Source organism: Mus pahari, chromosome 10 (genome assembly GCF_900095145.1).
Source record: "Mus pahari chromosome 10, PAHARI_EIJ_v1.1, whole genome shotgun sequence".
Classification (NCBI taxonomy): domain Eukaryota; kingdom Metazoa; phylum Chordata; class Mammalia; order Rodentia; family Muridae; genus Mus; species Mus pahari.
This window is the reverse complement of record NC_034599.1, coordinates 57,797,974-57,815,491: the sequence shown is the minus strand read 5'-3', so window position 1 is coordinate 57,815,491 and position 17,518 is coordinate 57,797,974. Positions and strand designations below refer to the sequence as shown.

At 39.5% G+C, this 17,518-nt stretch overlaps 1 protein-coding gene across 1 annotated transcript in view; it reads left to right on the top strand.

The window, feature by feature from the left end:
- The window catches only part of Pias1 (protein inhibitor of activated STAT 1), a 101,493-nt gene that overhangs the window by 69,875 nt on the left and 14,100 nt on the right, over nucleotides 1–17,518 (top strand). The window contains exons 8-9 of the mRNA XM_021206424.1: nucleotides 9,274–9,347; nucleotides 15,591–15,751. Coding sequence (XP_021062083.1) covers nucleotides 9,274–9,347; nucleotides 15,591–15,751 — 235 coding nt within the window. The remainder of the gene's footprint in view (nucleotides 1–9,273; nucleotides 9,348–15,590; nucleotides 15,752–17,518) is intronic.

The following is a 17,518-nucleotide window of genomic DNA, read 5'->3' as shown; positions in this document are numbered from 1 at the left end:
GGTTTTCAAGAATATTTTAGATCCAGGAAAAATACACAGAATTATATGATGACTGTCCCCTTGCTTTTACCCAAGTAAAAAGTCAGTGAAGTGGCAGAAATGAGTGTTACCTTGAGCACAGTTCTTCATTTCTTGGTGTCTTCTTATCCTTGTTTGTAATGATAGGTTTGTAACATGTGATTTTTAAAGAGTATGTTTTTGAGAATTTGATCTGTGCAATCACACACACACACACCCCTACACCCCTACCTCTCCCCTTTGAATGTTTCATTTTGACGTATTAAAATGAAAATGTAAGATCTAAAAGTGGACTTCCTGGCTTCAAGTTTTGAGCATCAGTGCTTTTCTAGAGAGGTGGGTTAAGTTCTTCCTCCACTCCCTTCTCCAGAGGTGTGGGCTCTTTGTAAGAGAATTTGGAGGTGGAGGTTTGGTGCTTAGGAAGCAGCGCATTGCACTCAGGATCATGATGGCTAACCTTGATTCTGTAGCTTAGGCCAGCTTCAGACTCTCTGTGATCCTCCTGCTTCATGTGCTGGAGTTACAGACTGACCTGCCACACCCTGAACCTGCATGGGAAGCTCTTAAGATGACTTACTAATAGCAGCTCATTCTCAGATTTGTTCTTAACACTCTGTTGGGAAGAACTAAGTTACTAAGGCCAACTTCCTCATAGCTCCCCTGCAACACAGCTCCTATCCTTTCTCCACCGTGTTTCTGTAGCAGAGTGACCAAACTAGAAGATCCCACTATCCCTGGCAAACAGAACACCGGAGATCGTTCACTGGGGTTTTTTTTTCAGTACTAAAAGGATCCTTTTTTGAAAATACAAATAGCTGGGTATGGTGGTACACACCTGTATCCCTAGCTAATCAGTGGGCTGAGGCAGGATGATCATTTGAACTAAGAGTCAAAATTGGAGCTAAAATGAAAGCATCATTTGTGGGTCTAAGGGAATGGAGGCATCGTGAGTCAGAGACAAGAAAGAAAGGGTCCTGACAAGAGAAGGGGCAGACATCTACCTGGAAGGCATGTGCAAGAGAGGCATCCTTCATTTTTCAAAGCCTCAATGGAGTTATCCCTGGCTGATAGTCTTTATTCTTGCCTTGCATTACTAGATCACAGCTAGTCAGAAAACATGGAATTGTGTGGTAACTGTGGTGAAAAAGACAAATACACAGAAGAAGGCAGATGAAGCTTTTGAATTTAACAACAAAGTAGACTGCTTGTATAGGCTTTTGATTCTTCTACACTTGCAGCTAGAGTGCTCTGAAGGTTTTGTCAGGAGGGCCTGAATTGGAGTTTCTAGGAACCTGTCCAGCTCCCATTACGCAGCAAGACTGCCTAATTGCCAAACTACTTACTTCGGCATCCTTATGCCCTGCTAATCTGAGTGAAAGTTTTATGGAAGTTCTGCTTTATCATCCTTATTGGCCAAGTGAATGAATGGAGTATTAGTTGGATTCTACCAGTATTAAATATATTTCAGGCTGGGTGTGGTGACTAACATCTTTAATGCCAACACTCAGGAAGCAGAGACAGGGGCAGGCAGATCTCTATAAGTTTGAGGCCAGCCTGGACTACAGAGCAAGTTCCAGGACAGCCAGGAATACACAGATAAATCCTGCCTTGAAAAAACAAAGCAAAAAGAAATATATTACAGTTGACTAAAGGCATTTACCTCTATATCACGTGTAAAGAAATAGCTTTTCCAAAAATTATGTAATTAAAATACTATTTTAAAAGTTATGCAAAAATGAAACTTCTCAGGAATTTTTGAAGCATGAACTTTGCTTACAATTATGTTGATTATAAGTCATTCTTAATCTTGTAAGGAAGGTCTGCTGACAGTTTTGTTTGTCAAGTCCATGTGTGATAATGTTGTTTAAGTTAGTTAGTATTTAGAATTCAGACTTTTCGTTGAGAAAATACATTCTGTGGGCTGGAGAGATGGTTCAGCCAGTAAAAGTTCACAACCAAGATGTCAAAAATGAAGTGAGTTCTGTATTTTCATTCAGGAAATGAAATGAAGAATCTGCTATGTTCTAGGAATAGCAGGACAGCATTACACAAGACCACACCTTCTCCATACATCCCAAAAATTTACAATCTGATGGGAAAGACAGATCTAAGACACTAATGAGTTACAGTTTTGAAATGTGCTTTTAAGAAGGAAGACAGGGAACTCTGAAAGACTCTACAGGGATCTAGCCCTCTGTTGTGTAATGGAAGTTGGGAGAAGAGGAAAAGTTGTTCTTAAGCCCCAAGATAGAAAGGGGATATGTCCAGGGAAACAGCCAAAGAAACTAGAGTATAAAAAAGGTTGAGAAGAGCCAGGGTAGGGTGGCAGACTGTAAATTCATAGGTGCTGTAGAGGTCCGTGTAGTAGAAATCCACCGAAGGGTTCTTACACAGAGGAACGACACTATCTTAACAGAGTTGGGCGGTCTGATCATCAGCCAGAGGAGGAGCAAGGAGGGGCAATGCCTGGAAGCAGTGAGGAACCTCTCACTTAAAGACAACCAGTTTGTGTGTGAGAAAAAGGAGCGTGGGAGAGAGTGTATGTGTGTTAGTGTGTTGGGGTGGAAGTCAGAGAACAGCTATGGGTGTCTGTTCTCTCTCCACCTTTGCATGTGTTCCAGGGGCTGAACACTCAGGTCAAACAGGACTGTGCACCTACTACCTTAGCCCACTGAGTACCTCACTGGCCTGTGTTCTCAAGCACTGTCTATGACGTCAGTGCTATTTTCTGAAGGGAAATGGTATTTGAAAGGTGAGACTGTGGAGGAGCTGACTGCCCTCTCTGAAATGTGCTGTTTGAAATGTGAGTGCCCAGGCGACAGTGCTCAAACATAGTACTACAGGAGCTTGCCACCTCACTGTCTTCAACTCGAATTTCTAGTCCCTCTTGTCTCCTCGGGTATTAACTGACAGCTTTACTGATAAGTCTTTCTCATACTTTAAAACTCTGCTTCTTGCTGGGCATGGTAGCAAGTGACCACAGTGCTGATCTCACTGCTCTGGCTAAGACACTTCTACCTCAGATGTTCTGCTGCATTTGATATCAGCCTCTTTCTCCTTGAAATTGTCTCCTCCCTCTTCTGACCTCACCCACCTACTTTCTGTGGACTCTTAGAGAGAAGCTTCCTAATGTTGGGCATAGTAGCCTTTAATCCCAGCAGAGGAGGCATAAGTAGACTGTGAGTTAAGAGGCCAGCCAGGGCTAAGGAGTGAGACCCTAGGAGCTCAGGTGGGCGTATATTGTAAATGTTCCTTGGAATTCCGTGTTGTCCATCCACTGTTTCTGCTTAAACTTGTGCTGACCTCCAAATACAAATCTTCATTCAGGTCTCTCCTCTAGCTTCAGATTCCATGGGCTGTCTTGACCTAAACATGGTTTTGCTTATCAGAATCAAGAATTTAAGAATCCTCTAGATTTGCCAACTGACAACCTAAACATTTCTTAAATCTATCTTCTGTCATTGCCCTCATTTAAATCCTTACATTTTTGTCCTTATCTTTAGAACCTCAGTCCTAAATGATGTATTAAAGTATTTCTTTCCTTTATTGGCTTTTCTTTTTCCTGGTAGCAGCCTAACTTAGTGGCACACATCTAATCTTATCATTCTCTTTCATCCTCTGAACTACTAACACCAATGAAATAAAATCTCCAGCTTCATTAGTGCCACGTATAACCCTGTCCATTGCAAAAACACACCATATTTCCTCCCTCCCTCCCTCCCTCCCTCCCTTCCTCCCTCCCCTCTCTCCCCCATCAGTGCTGGCGTGTTCTCTCGGCCTCAAACATTCTAGCTGCTTCTGCTGCCTTACTCCAGGGGTCCTCTGTTTCCCAGACCCTGGGGTCTCCAGATGCCCATCATTGTGGGGCACCTCACTAAGCATCTTGCTCCTGCTGGCTCATCTCAGTTCTCTTGGCGTCCTCACTGACTCACACAGTACCTTGATACATAGTAAACGCTCACATTTGGTTGTTATTGTTCCAGTTTGTGACATCATATTTGTAATCTTCTGCTGCAACTTCCCACATGTTAAGAGTGTAGACGTGCTTCTATACTCAGTGATTGGTGTTAACTGATAAAAAGAAATGTAGAGTGGAAACCAGGCTTCAAGCCTTTTGTTTTCTAGCTATAATAGAATGTTAAGCTTAGTATGCTTAGTTGTTTTCACCTTTAAAATTCTAAAAGACTGAATTAAAGTATGAAATTAATGAGGGAGAGAAGTCAAACAGTTACGGCCCAGAACAGTACCATCAAGTATAGTGGTCTGAAACAACTGTACAGTTGTGTACTAGTCAGCAGCAGCAGCAGCAGCAGCACGCCATTGAACATAAATGTGACTAGTGTAACTGAACTTCAAATGATCTGTTTCAGTTTATTAAGTATAGTCTCGTGACTAACGCTGGTAGCTCATAAGAACAGGGACTCAGTAGCAAGATGACTTTTATATATAGCTAGCTATAACTGTGGTCATGAAGTAGGACACTTAGCACTGCAGACCACAGTCCAGAGGACTGACCACAGTTCGTAGGGCATAGTTCTTAGTGGGGTGCAGAGCTTTGTTTTTCCTGCCTCCTTGTTATCCAACTGTTTCAACAATGTTGCTTTAAAAGGAGTATTTTTCCTTCATTTCATTTCTTTGGCTTTTTATCAAAAGCTGATTGATCATAGGTATATAAATCTACTTCTGGACACTTCTGTTGGCCACATTTTCAATAACTGCAGCTTCTTAGCAAGCTTTGAAAACAGTCTCCCTGCTTTTTCTTTTTCAGAGATATTTTGATATTTATAAGTTCCTTATAAAAAATGGTATTCTGGGAAGTTGATTGAATATTATAAAGTTAATCTATAATTCACTTTTTTTGGAAAAAATTTATCTCCAAAGATGCAGAAGAGGCAGTTGGCTAAATTTCACCTCTATTCCTGATAAAAAACTCTCAGCAAAATATTAATGGAACAAGAAGGGAACTATCTCAATATTACAAAACATTTACAAAAACAAGCTTTAGTTAATATCATAATGGTAAAAAACTTGAATCTTCTAAAACTCTGAATAAAGTGTGAGTACTGTGCCTAGCATTACCCTAGAAGTCCTAACCAGCACAACTAGGAAAGAAAAGATAAAGATGAGGGATGCAGAAACTATTGTCTTTATTTACAGATAATTTACACAGAAAAAAAGTCCCAAGGACCAACTATAGAAACTGCTAGGAAAAATAACATGAGTCATGAGTTGGAAAATCTGTGATTAATCTATATAACTGAATTGTATTTATTATTAATGCATTACTAGACAGTGTTGACATTCAGACAGTTATGCATCCTTAGAGATGTGGCATAAAAGATGTATAGCGTATAGATGCTAAGAACTATGAGAGACCCAGCAGAAGAGCTGAGGTAGATTGAGAAGCTGGGATGTAAGTAGAAGACTCCGCATGATTGTATGCCAGTTGCCCATGTTCATCAAGAGGTCTGGTCCAGTTAAGACCCTAGCAGGGTCTTTGAAGGTATCTCTACCAGGGAATGGCTGAGCACATAGCTCCATAGGAGAATTCTGGCTTGCTTAGCAGGCTCCAGGTTCAGTCCCTAGTTGCAGGATCTGATTTATTACAAATTTACATTAAGAATATAGTAAAGTTAGTAGTTTTCTTCAGTTTAAAAAGAATCCCAGATTTTTTAACCCATGTCCTGAGTAGCTCAGTTGGTAACAAAACTGTTTTTCAGGAAATGTGTTCCCTTCTGTCACTCCTTATAACAGCCTCTGGGAAGATTATTTCACTACCTTTGTAAGACTGGTCGTGTTAGCATTGGCCATAGTAACTTAATAAATGAGATTTCTATGTGACAGATGTCGTTACTGCATGCACTGGTTCACACAGCCCCTTTTCTGATATTCCAGTACAGCAGATCAGCTAGCCATTCTCCTTCAGGAGCTGCAGGATGTTCCACCTGTTAACCATGGCCTTACCCTGCAGCCGTTGGGAATAAAGATAACTAATACATTATGGGATAGATTGAAACCCTCAGTCTGGAGCAGCTGAGCTGCTCTCAACTGATGCAGAGCCTGCACTGCCTCACATATAAAAAAATGTATTTTCATAAGAGTAGAATTTGGTTTGTTATAACAAAGAAGATTTCTGTCTGTCTGCTTGTTGTAATAGAAATCCACAAATGTAATTTAAAAAACCTTATCTCCAAGAGAGGGGGAACATGCAAATTATTTTAAGTAAGAATTGCTAGCATTGATTAAATATAATATTAGGTAGTTTAATACATCCTTCATTGGGTTAAACTCATTTAATCCAATGCTGTGAGATAACTGTTATTCTCATTTACCAGGTTATGAAAAAGGTTACTAAAGTGACTTGACAAGTCAGAATTCTGACCTTGTGACTCAGGGAACTGTTCTCTTACTGCCTACCCTCTGTGACCGCGGGGTTTGGATTTCAAGGCCAATATTATGCTCTTGCTGCATTTAAGTACAAGTTTACCCAAAGCTCAGACAGTTATTATTCCCATTACTGTGTAGGAGGGTGCTGCTGGGCCAGTTGGTAAAGGCGTGCAGAATGGATGGTGTCTTACTCAGCATTCTCTAGAGCTAGTGAGAACCAGGGGGATAAAAATGGAAAGACTGGAAGGGAAAAAAATAATAGAAGAACTGGTTTACCTGATTTTGGAGGCTGAGAAGTTTCACAGTGCCATCTGCAAGCTGGAGAAGCAGGAAAGCATGACTGAGCACAAGTCCGAACGCTCAGAGAAACCAGTGATGATGGCTGAGAGCCCTGGGGTGCTGAGGTGAATTCTAAAACCTAGAGGCTAAGTTCCAGGATGTTTTCTGTTCTGTCCTCCCCACTTGCCAGCTCCCTTACATGTTAAGGACTGCTTTTCTGTCCCTAGTTTATGAACTCACATGCCAGTCTCTTCTCAGACATCCCCAGAGACACAGTTATTTGTTTTTACTGGGGAGTGGGTAGTTGGGCTTTGTTATTTTTAATTGAGATTCTGTTTTGTCTTGTGACGGGGGTCTCATACTGTAGCTCAGGCTATCCTGGAATTCACTATGTAGACCAGGGTGTTCTGGTCTTATAGCAATCCTCCTGGGTTTACAAAGCCACTTTGCCCTGCTAATTAAGTTAGTGTTCTTTCCAATTATTTTATAAGGAAGGATTAGCTAAGGTTGGATAAGTGACTTACTAATTTACATTTGTTGATATTATAGTGTCTTGATGACTCTATTTTCCAAACTAAAGTCCAGAGGTTTTATGGCTTTGGGGATATGAAAGTCAGTCTAAGAATAAGAAATACGGGCTGGTGAGATGGCTCAGTGGGTAAGAGCACCCGACTGCTCTTCCGAAGGTCCAGAGTTCAAATCCCAGCAACCACATGGTGGCTCAGAACCGTCTGTAACAAGATCTGACTCCCTCTTCTGGAGTGTCTGAAGACAGCTACAGTGTACTTACATATAAAAAATAAATAAATAAATAAATCTTTTAAAAAAAAAAAAAAAGAATAAGAAATACATACAGACTTTGAAAACTTCAGATGTCCAGTCTACAAAATAATGACTTAATCTGGCATCAGAATCTGTGTGGAGCTTTTTTTTTTTTTTTTTTTTTTTTTTTTTTTAAGATTTATTTATTTACTATGGTACAGTGTTTGTTTACATGTATTCCTATACACCAGAAGAGGCACCAGATGTCATAGATGATTGTGAGCCACCATGTGGTTGCTGGGAATTGAACTCAGTACCTCTGGAAGAGCAGCTGGTGTGCTTAACCACTGAACCATCTCTCCAGCCCCTATGTGGAGCTTTTCAAACCACCCATTCATGTCCCTCTTTCCCAGTTTAATGTGATCAGTTACAAAATAGAATGTTCCAGATGTAACTCAGATGTGCTTCTGTGTTGAGATTCCCTAATGTGAGACAACTGTTCAGAATACTGTCCAAAACTTGGGCCATCTAAAAATTGCAAGCCACGCGGCGTGATCACATATTTCATTAAGGTTGGCCCATCAGTTTGGGCTTCCCGTGTTAACATTGTGGTCATAATTATTGTGCAGCATCTCTGAAACTGTGCTTGGTTATACTTACAACCACTCTACCTCAGGCCCCTACTTCTAAGATTTTTAGAATATTTTCTCTGGATATTTCCTGACTCAGTGTTTATGTTGGTTCCTGTCATCAGAGGTAGCTGCTGCTGCAGGTTTACACGTGTTGTCTTAGTCAGGGATCTATTGTTGTGGAGAGACACCATGACTGAGGCTACTCTGGGGACTTATTTAGTTTTGGAGGCTTACTCCTTTATCATCATGGCAGGGAGTGTGAAGGGCACACATGCTGGAGCATTACCTGAGAGCTAAATCCTGATCTATAGGCAAAGAGAGCAAGGGAGAGACTGGGCCTGGGCTTGGGTTTTTGAAACCTCAAAGCCCACCCCCAGTGACACACCTCCTCCAACAAGGACACACCTCCTAATCCTTCTCAAATAGTGCCACTCCCAGGAGAGAGCACATTCAAACATAGGAAGCTGTGGAGACCATTCTTATTCAAATCACCATACATGGGAAGTATAAAGAATCTTTTATAGTAAACTAGAGGACAATAAAAGAATAGCCATAGAAAGTAAGAATATTAGTACCTCCTTTGAACATTATAGGAAGTTGGAACTGAAAAGACAGAGTATCTGGTGTGGCTTCTGGATTTACTATAAATAACATTAGCGGAAAGAGGCAGATTGACTTGCTAAAGACCACAAAGTGAGTTTACAGGTAAATGGTAAGATTCAGTTACATGGTAAAGAAATACTCGAACTTCTTTTTATAATTTGAAAGTAGAATTAGTATGGTTATAATAAATGTTTGTTCATTTTCTGTTGATGCAAACTTACTTTTATCATGTTCTTTATTACTTTCCTTTAAAATAGAAGAATGCAAATTAATCATAATTTTAAAGAAAATTATTAGTATCTTAGAATACTAACTATAAAGGGCCAACACACTGGAACACATAAGCTGCTCTAGGACCAACTTCCTGTGGGCCATGATGGGCTTTGTAGGAGCTTTAGCTAGCTACAGAGTAACGCCCTCCTTCCCTTGCTTACTGTGAAGGGCAGAAGTGTATAACTGCTCTTAGTTTTCCAGACAGGTGATTGGAAGATAATTGTTTAGGTTGTTTAAGTTTTAAGCTTCTTTTTCAGTGTTATATTAGTAATTCCTTTAATAAAATTGTTCTACTTGTTTTCTCTCTAATGCATTTCAGTTAAAGAGAAGTTAACTGCAGATCCAGATAGTGAGATAGCTACTACCAGCCTACGGGTTTCGCTGCTGTGTCCAGTAAGTGTTTGCTAATGCTTACCTTTGGGTGTATACACTTCTTTTTACCGAGTGTGAGAAATTCTGCTTACTTTAAGAATCTCCCCATTCTACACTGTCAGAGTTTATCAGAATGGAAAGACACTGAAGCATAGGACTGTGAGTTGAATAATTCTGAAGTGTGCCTTATTCATAGTGTGTATTATCTAACTACTGCCTTTGGTAAACAGCTATTTCTCAGGTTCCAGTTAGAAGAATAGAGTAGGGAGTGCTGTGGTGTATCCATACTCCACTAATTCAAACAGAACTTTTCTGGATAAAAATTGAGCACAGTTATCCACATCACAATTTAACTATTTTGTCAACAGTAGCTATAAGAATCCACCATTTAAAACCTGTGCCAGCTGGTTTACCTTTAATGTGGGCAGAGACAAGTGAATCTAAGTACAAGACTAGCCTGGTTTATGGAGCTCCAAGATAACTTTGTCTTCAGGAAAACTAAAAACAACAATAAACACAAAACAAAAATGATGCCATTCCTTTTTTTTTTTTTTTTTTTTTTTTTTGGTTTTTCGAGACAGGGTTTCTCTGTATAGCCCTGGCTGTCCTGGAACTCACTTGGTAGACCAGGCTGGCCTCGAACTCAGAAATCCGCCTGCCTCTGCCTCCCGATTGCTGGGATTAAAGGCACGATGCCATTCCTAATACTACACACAGACAGACAGACAGACAGACAGACAGACAGACAGACAGACAGACAGACAGATAAACACACACACACATACACACACCACCAGGCCTGGAGACCCATGCCTATAATTCCAACACTTGTGGGGAGAGGGCTGAGGCAGATGGATTACCATAAGTTCAAGGCCAGCTAAGTTACCATAGCAACACCTTGTCTTAGTTTAAAAAGGAGAAAGGAAATTCTGTTCTTCCTGACTGAATTCCTTATGCCTATAGAATTAACTCAATACTTCTAAGCCAGAAAGGGGAGGAACAGTCATTTAAATGAAACAATTATGAAGTCATCAGATTTGACCAAATGATTAAGACTATAAGCAAAGAAATTATGTTGAAATTTATTTCATACTTAATTTGTTGGTGGGCCCACCATGATTAGGGATGGCAGTTGAATATTGCCTTGATATGAGGGAAGGTGAAGATTAATAATAAACTGCTGACATTTTGGTTAATCAAATTAACTATATTCAAATGTATAAAAAACAAAAGGACACTTGTCTCCTGATTTGCCTGGATTGTTCCAGAAGGTAGTGTCATCAAAAGCTTTCAGCATCAAGAGCCTGCTAACCTAAGAGGGTGGTAGTTTCTTGTTCTCTTAAGAAGTAACAAGTTTTGTAAAATTTTAAATATTACTTATTCTTTATCTTAGCCTAGTATTGCTTACTGAGCCTTAACTCAAATTTATGATTAGTTTGTGATTCTGACTTTTACGTGTTTCCTAAAGCTAGGCTCCCTCTCTGCTCTTTGCACACCCTTATGGCCATAGAAGAAACACAGTGCAGTTAGAAGCCACTGTGTCCTTTTGCCATGGCTGTGCTGTCTGTTCTGTGAACGACTTTCCTTCTGAGGCCTCTTTGTAGCCTGTCTTCCTTAAGAAAAGAATTGTTACTATTATTAAAAGTTCTTCAATAACCAGATAAATATTAAAGAATCGTAAAGTTGGTTCAAGATCAGGAAGGTAGAAGGTAAGGAAAAAAAGCTTTAAATAAAATAATTTAAAATAACATATCTCAGTCTTTTTCTCCAAATCCTGACTTAACCTACTCTTTTCATGGTTTCTTGCTGCATCATTTCATTGTAAAACCCCAGTTAAGAGTCTATGATAAATTTAGATGATCACAGAAGCTTCATTTCCTATTTAAATCACTAGAGAAGTCTTGTTTCTTTGCATTCGCATCTTTAAAATGTTTACAGCTGCACTAATATGTAGTATTTAGATCATTGAGCAGTCACACGAAGTGTGTTCATATGAAGATGCAGCCCACTATATATGGCAGCAGTTTTATTCATGTGCTCTTCTTTCTGGGGTTCAGGTGCTTTCCCCATGTTCCTGGGAAATAAGGATCACATTTTGCTTCTTACATGTCTTGATTTACTGAGCCAGTTTCTAATTTGATGTCCCCCTGTGCTCCTCTCTCATTAGTTCCAACAGTTTCAGCAGTTCATTGTAAATTAGCATCTGCTTTCAAAATTCGGACAATAAAAAAACTACTATATGTAATATATAATTACAATATGTCATGAGTTTCTATTTGGCTAAAGGGATAATTCCCCCTACAGTTATTCCAGAGTAGCAAGGCCATATATTTTTAGGTATGTTTTTGCTCAAAAATAAAATACAGTTGTGATAACTCATCTATATATCAAATTTATGGAATCATAAAAAGAGATTTGTTCTTTGAAATATGTAAATATGCTGTCTGACTGTGCATAGAAATCTCCCTTTTGTAATATGCAGAGCTCAGAATAAATGAGTTTCTGTTATTTGTGTGCCATTTAGCTAAAGGCAACAAAAATAATTAAAATGCTTTTTCTCTTTGAGGATTGTCGGTTCTAATTTATTAAGAACAGAAACGGAAATGTTGAAAGTCTGATGATGTGAGCTGTTCCACGGACCTGTAAACCCAAACATAGATAATTTAGAGTTGATCGAAGAGAGAAAATAAACTAGAAATTTATTTTATGAGTACTTACTAGTATGAAAAACCTAACAAGATTTTAAGTATCAGTCAAACTTTCTTATTATATGAAGAAGTACATATTGTCATGACATTGTAGGCTCCTGCTGGTGTAAACCGGCTTATAACTAGTTTTATTCTCATGCAGCATCATGAGCCTTAGCACGGCCGAGTAAAGTCGGCCTCACTAGAAAACATGTTTATGTTTATCCGTTGATAATGCAGACACCCTATTATCCTTCAAAGGGAAGAGAACTTTGTAACCAAAAGAATAAACTGCTCAATGCTTGCCCCTTCTTATACCATGTTAGAAACAATAGATGCCCGTTTGTCTGGTAGACACTTAAATCTAGTGATTGATTTTAAAATGGGAGATAGGGGGATTCTTCACATAAGTGTTATTTTATGATTCTTTGAGATGACATTTGTGGTACAGCTACTTTATAAAAGGCCATGGATGTGAACATGAGCTTCCAGTTTCTTAGGCCGATTTTAACTGTCACTCCTGTTTTCAGAGTGTAGGTCACCTTGTCGGTGAAGCTCACCACAATATGGTGGGATTGTTCTCTTGCCTCTGTGCACAAAGGACACTCTTTACTGAATTTGTATTCCATCCTTATGATTTGATTTCTATAAACATGTGAAAAAAGGGCCAAAGAACAAATTAGTTCTGGCAATAGAAGATCCATTATGGGGGCTGGTGAGATGGCTCAGCGGGTAAGAGTACTGACTGCTCTTCCAAAGGTCCTTAGTTCAAATCCCAGGAACCACATGGTGGCTCACAACCATCCGTAATGAGATCTGATACCCTCCCTCTTTAGATAGTAGTGTCTGAAGACAGCTACAGTGTACTTACATATAATAAATAAATAAATCTTTAAAAAAAAAAAAGAAGAAGAAGAAGATCCATTGCTTGTTTGACATTAGCTAAGGCACTTATTAATCCATCAACATTTCCAAGGTATGATCTAGTTGATGGTGCTAAATCAAATTTTTATTTATCCTTTTATTTTTATATACTTTTAGTGGTGGGCCACTTGTTTGTTTTTTGAAACACAGGATCATATTGCCCAGCCTGGTCTCAGACTCACTATTCAGCCTGAAAATGATCTTGAACAGCTTCCCTTTCCAAGTTCTGGGATTCCAGAACCAGATATTTGAGTCACAGTGCTAGAACTCAGAGCTTCTTGCATGTTAGGCAAATGTTCTACTGATCTTAAATTAGACCTTAACTGTGAAGTGCAAATTTCTACTGGTTGCTTAATATTCCATGAAGAAAGTATAGGCTGAGAGTCCGATGGGAGATCAGTGCCTTCTCATAAGCTCCCAGCTATAGAGCTGTGGGGCTCTCCCTGATGCTTCATGGAGACAGGAAGACAAGAAGGAGGAAGATGTCAATAAGGAGCAGTAAGCCACGGACTTTATTTATGCTTTGAAAGAGGTAGTTCTTAAAGGCTTTCCTTTCACATTGCCTTTATTCCTAAAATCCCCAGTGTCTTCACATCTTTCAGGCAAAAAAGGGTTTCTCCTAGGACTGCTAACATGCACAGCTGACAGTCTATCAGTATACGAGACTGTCATCCTGCAGTATAGTAAGTACTTTTCCAAAGTGAGGGCAAGGACGTGAGTCTGGCCTGTTTCCAGTAGGAGATACACAAAGAAATAAAAGAGTATGACCTTGTTCAGGGTAGAGGTGCACACAGAAAAGGTCGCTCTCAGTTTAATCCTGGTCCTCCTCTCTGTGCTTTGGACAAGATAAATGATGCTCCTCCTGGCTTAAGTTGTTAGCATGTTCAGAGTCCTTTAAAAATTCGTTATCACTTCCGGTGGCACACACCTTTAATCCCAGCACTCAGGAGGCAGAGGCAGGTGGATTTCTGAGTTCAAGGACAGCCAGGGCTACACAGAGGAACCCTGTCTCAAAAAAAACGAAAAAAAAAAAAATTCTTTATCACTGCATCTGGCGGAAGTGGAGAGGAAATGGTGCGACTTTCTAGGTAGAAAGGGGGGCCCAGAAAGGTTTGCTGTCTTCCCTAGAAGCACAGTAAATCATTGGAATCAGAACAGTAATTTAGGACCCATGACAGATGGTTTCCTTGGTAGACAAGGAAATTACACATTTCCCTGAAATTTTTGTAAGCCAGAACCTTTTCCTCTTTTAACTCACAAACATATGGAAAGTCTTTTTCATGAACTTACCAAATAATATCATTATAGGGAGTGAGTAGCTTACATGTTCTGTGGCTATTAAGGACTTTGGAAACCCTGTAGTGGTAATGGAGATCATAATACTGCATTCCTTGTGTAGGTCCCCAGCAGTATTTCTACCTTAGGCCCAAGCAACAAGCAGTGTAGGATTAAAGAAGACCTCCATATGTGGAATAGTCAGCTGGTGTCAGCTCAGCCCACAATTACTGGGCAAGAAAAATGTCCCCAAATGTCCTAGTGCTGTCTAAGAGCCAAGGCTGTTGATTGTGTGATGGTGCCCAGTGAGGAGAGAGATTCAGAGCGTACTTCTGTCTCCTCTTCAGAGCTGCTCCAGCTATTATGCCTTACATCATGGAGGAAATGGGAGATTTGAGCTTAACCCTGTGAACTGAGTACTTATTCAGAGATGAGGTTAGAGTCCATGCTGATCTCCAGGTCTACTTTGGTCTAAATCTCTAAGTAGATGGTTCTTAACTTTTTTTCAGGTCGAAGGCTGATTTAAGAGAGCATGTGAGAAAGTGGTAAAGTGCTTAGCTAGCAAGCGTGAGGCCCTAGGTCAACCCCCACGTGCTTGCATACACACAGTGTGCGAGCACAGTCAAAGAGATTCAAACATTCCCAGCAGGAATCTCACTGCTCTATGGTAGACTATCCATAGTCACTGTGTTTGATATCCAAACATACCATGTAGAACATGGTTTTTATATTAAAATTTTTATTTTTAAAAATTAAAATGTAAGCATAACATTTTCCCATTTCCCTTTCCTTTTTCTAATCCCTCTGAAGTTCCCCTTCCTTTGCTCACTCTCAAAATCACAGCCTCTTTTCTTTGTTTTTACATACAACACACACACAGACACACACACATACCGAATATATAAATACAACCTGCTCAGTCCATATGATGGACTGTTACTTGTATGTATATAATTTCAGAGCATTTCATACCTGATAACCGATTAGGATCATCCCTGGGAAAGACTATATCTTCTAATCTCAGTATCCTTCAATTGTCTCTGTATAGTTTTCGTGTAGGAGTGGTCCCCTGTCCAGGATTTTCCTATAGCATGTCTGTTGGTATTATCCTTATTCAGGTCTTTTTAGGCAGCAGTATTGTTGGAGTATCAAAAGCTTCCCTATTGATCCTAGGCAATAGTCTAGGCAAGTTTCATGCTTCTCTGGCTCTTACACTCTTTCTGCCCCTCTTCCATGATATTAACTGGAACTTAGGTACAAGAGTCATGGACATACCATGCTTTAAATCACAGTACATGCGTGTTGTATTTCGGGAAGTCATTATTACAGCTGGGTTCTCAGCAGCACATGCTAACATTGACCTTTCCCTTCCTTAAAGCTTGGGAAAATGCGACTGACAATCCCCTGCCGGGCACTTACCTGCTCCCACCTTCAGTGTTTTGATGCAACTCTTTACATTCAAATGAATGAGAAAAAACCAACATGGGTTTGTCCTGTCTGTGATAAGAAGGCCCCATATGAACACCTTATTATTGACGGGTATGTATATTTCTATCTCTTTGTTTTTCTGCTATTCAAGTTTGTTGCCATCAGGTTTGAGATAAAACCTAGAGATAATTTTTTCAAAGGTGTTTATGGAATTTTCATTATTCTAGAAATCAGTGAGTAACTAAAAGTGAGTAACTAGTATTGTAAATACTTTTCATCTTTTAGGATTTTTTAAAACATTTATTTGGGAAGGTACATTGTAAACATAGCAGTTAGAAGACAGCATTGGAGAGTTGGTTCTTTTCTTCTGCCATCTGTGTTGTGGGGATCAAACTTGGGCTCTTAGGCTTAGTAGCAGGAACCTTTCCACCATCTTGGTGTCTCTCCCCTCTTTAAAACATTTTTTTTAAAGATTTATTGATTGATTGATTGATTTTTTTGTATGAGTACACTGTAGCTGTCTTCATATACACCAGAAGAGGGCATCATATCCCATTACAGATGGTTATGAGCCACCATGCGGTTGCTGGGAATTGAACTCAGGACTTCTGGAAAAGCTGTCAGTGCTTTTAACTGTTGAGCTATCTCTCCAGCCCTTTAAAACATTTTTTAACATTGATTTTATTATGGCTGTATGTCTTCTGCTTGTTGTGAAAACACATGCTTTTTCTTTTTTTTTTTTTTTTTTAGCACCTTCTGTTTATTATTTTAAAGCAGTAGTTCTAAGCAGACTATACACACACGCGCGTGTGTGTGTGTGTGTGTGTGTGTGTGTGTGTGTGAATTGAGTACATCTAAGACCTACAAAGTGTATACATTAAGAGGATGCATGATCAAATTTTGAAATTTTAGCAATTCAAACTCATCCAATAAGTAAATAAATAAACAAACAAATAAATAGCTTTTGTTCCTAAACAAATGGCTTAGCAGTTAAGAGCTATACTGCTTTTATAGGTCACCCAAGTTCATTTCCCAGCTCCAGTGTATCTAATGCTCTTTTCTGGTTTCCATGTGCACATACCCCCCCCCTCCACATACATACATACACAAATAATTTAAGCAGTTTGTAAATACTACAGTTTCTTTTCAGAGTTGGGCTTTTTAGTAGAAGCTTGACTTTTGTCCTGTCCACCAAGCCCTGCCACTTCTGTCCACTGTCAGGGCTCCCAGCCAAGGACAACCAGCTGATAGCAGTTCCTGTTGTTCTGCACCTTCTGTTTATAGCCTTGACTTTCCCCTTTTGTGTTTTCGGTTGCTGTCCTCACCATTGCGCACAGTGAGCAGAGGTTCTCCTTCTTAGCCATCTGTCTGTTGGTCTTGACCTGCTGATATTTGCCTGAGTCTGCCATTCCCTTTAGGTTTCTGGTTGCCTTTTTGCCACTGAACAAGAAACAAGGAAATGCATTGCGAAAAGGGAAAAATGCCTCCCTAATATTTCTAGTGTTCTTCAGCAAAACACTCAAACAAGACAGATTATTTATAGTATATGAGGAAACATAAGAGCCTTGAAGACAATAATACAAGAATTGAATGTATTTGTCAATAGACTTACAATCCAGAGCTTTAAAAATGTCGAGTCTTGGGAGAATATGAGGAAGTAGTATTTCCTGTTAGATTTTTCAGAAATGAAATGATAACTAACTTATAAATTTAGATTAATAGTAATATTTTACCAGCTCTGTATACTATATATCTTAGTTCTTCCTTTTCTTTTCTTTTTTTTTCCATTTTGGTTTTTCGAAACAGGGTTTCTCTGTATAGCCCTGGCTGTCCTGGAACTCACTTTGTAGACCAGGCTGGCCTCGAACTCAGAAATCC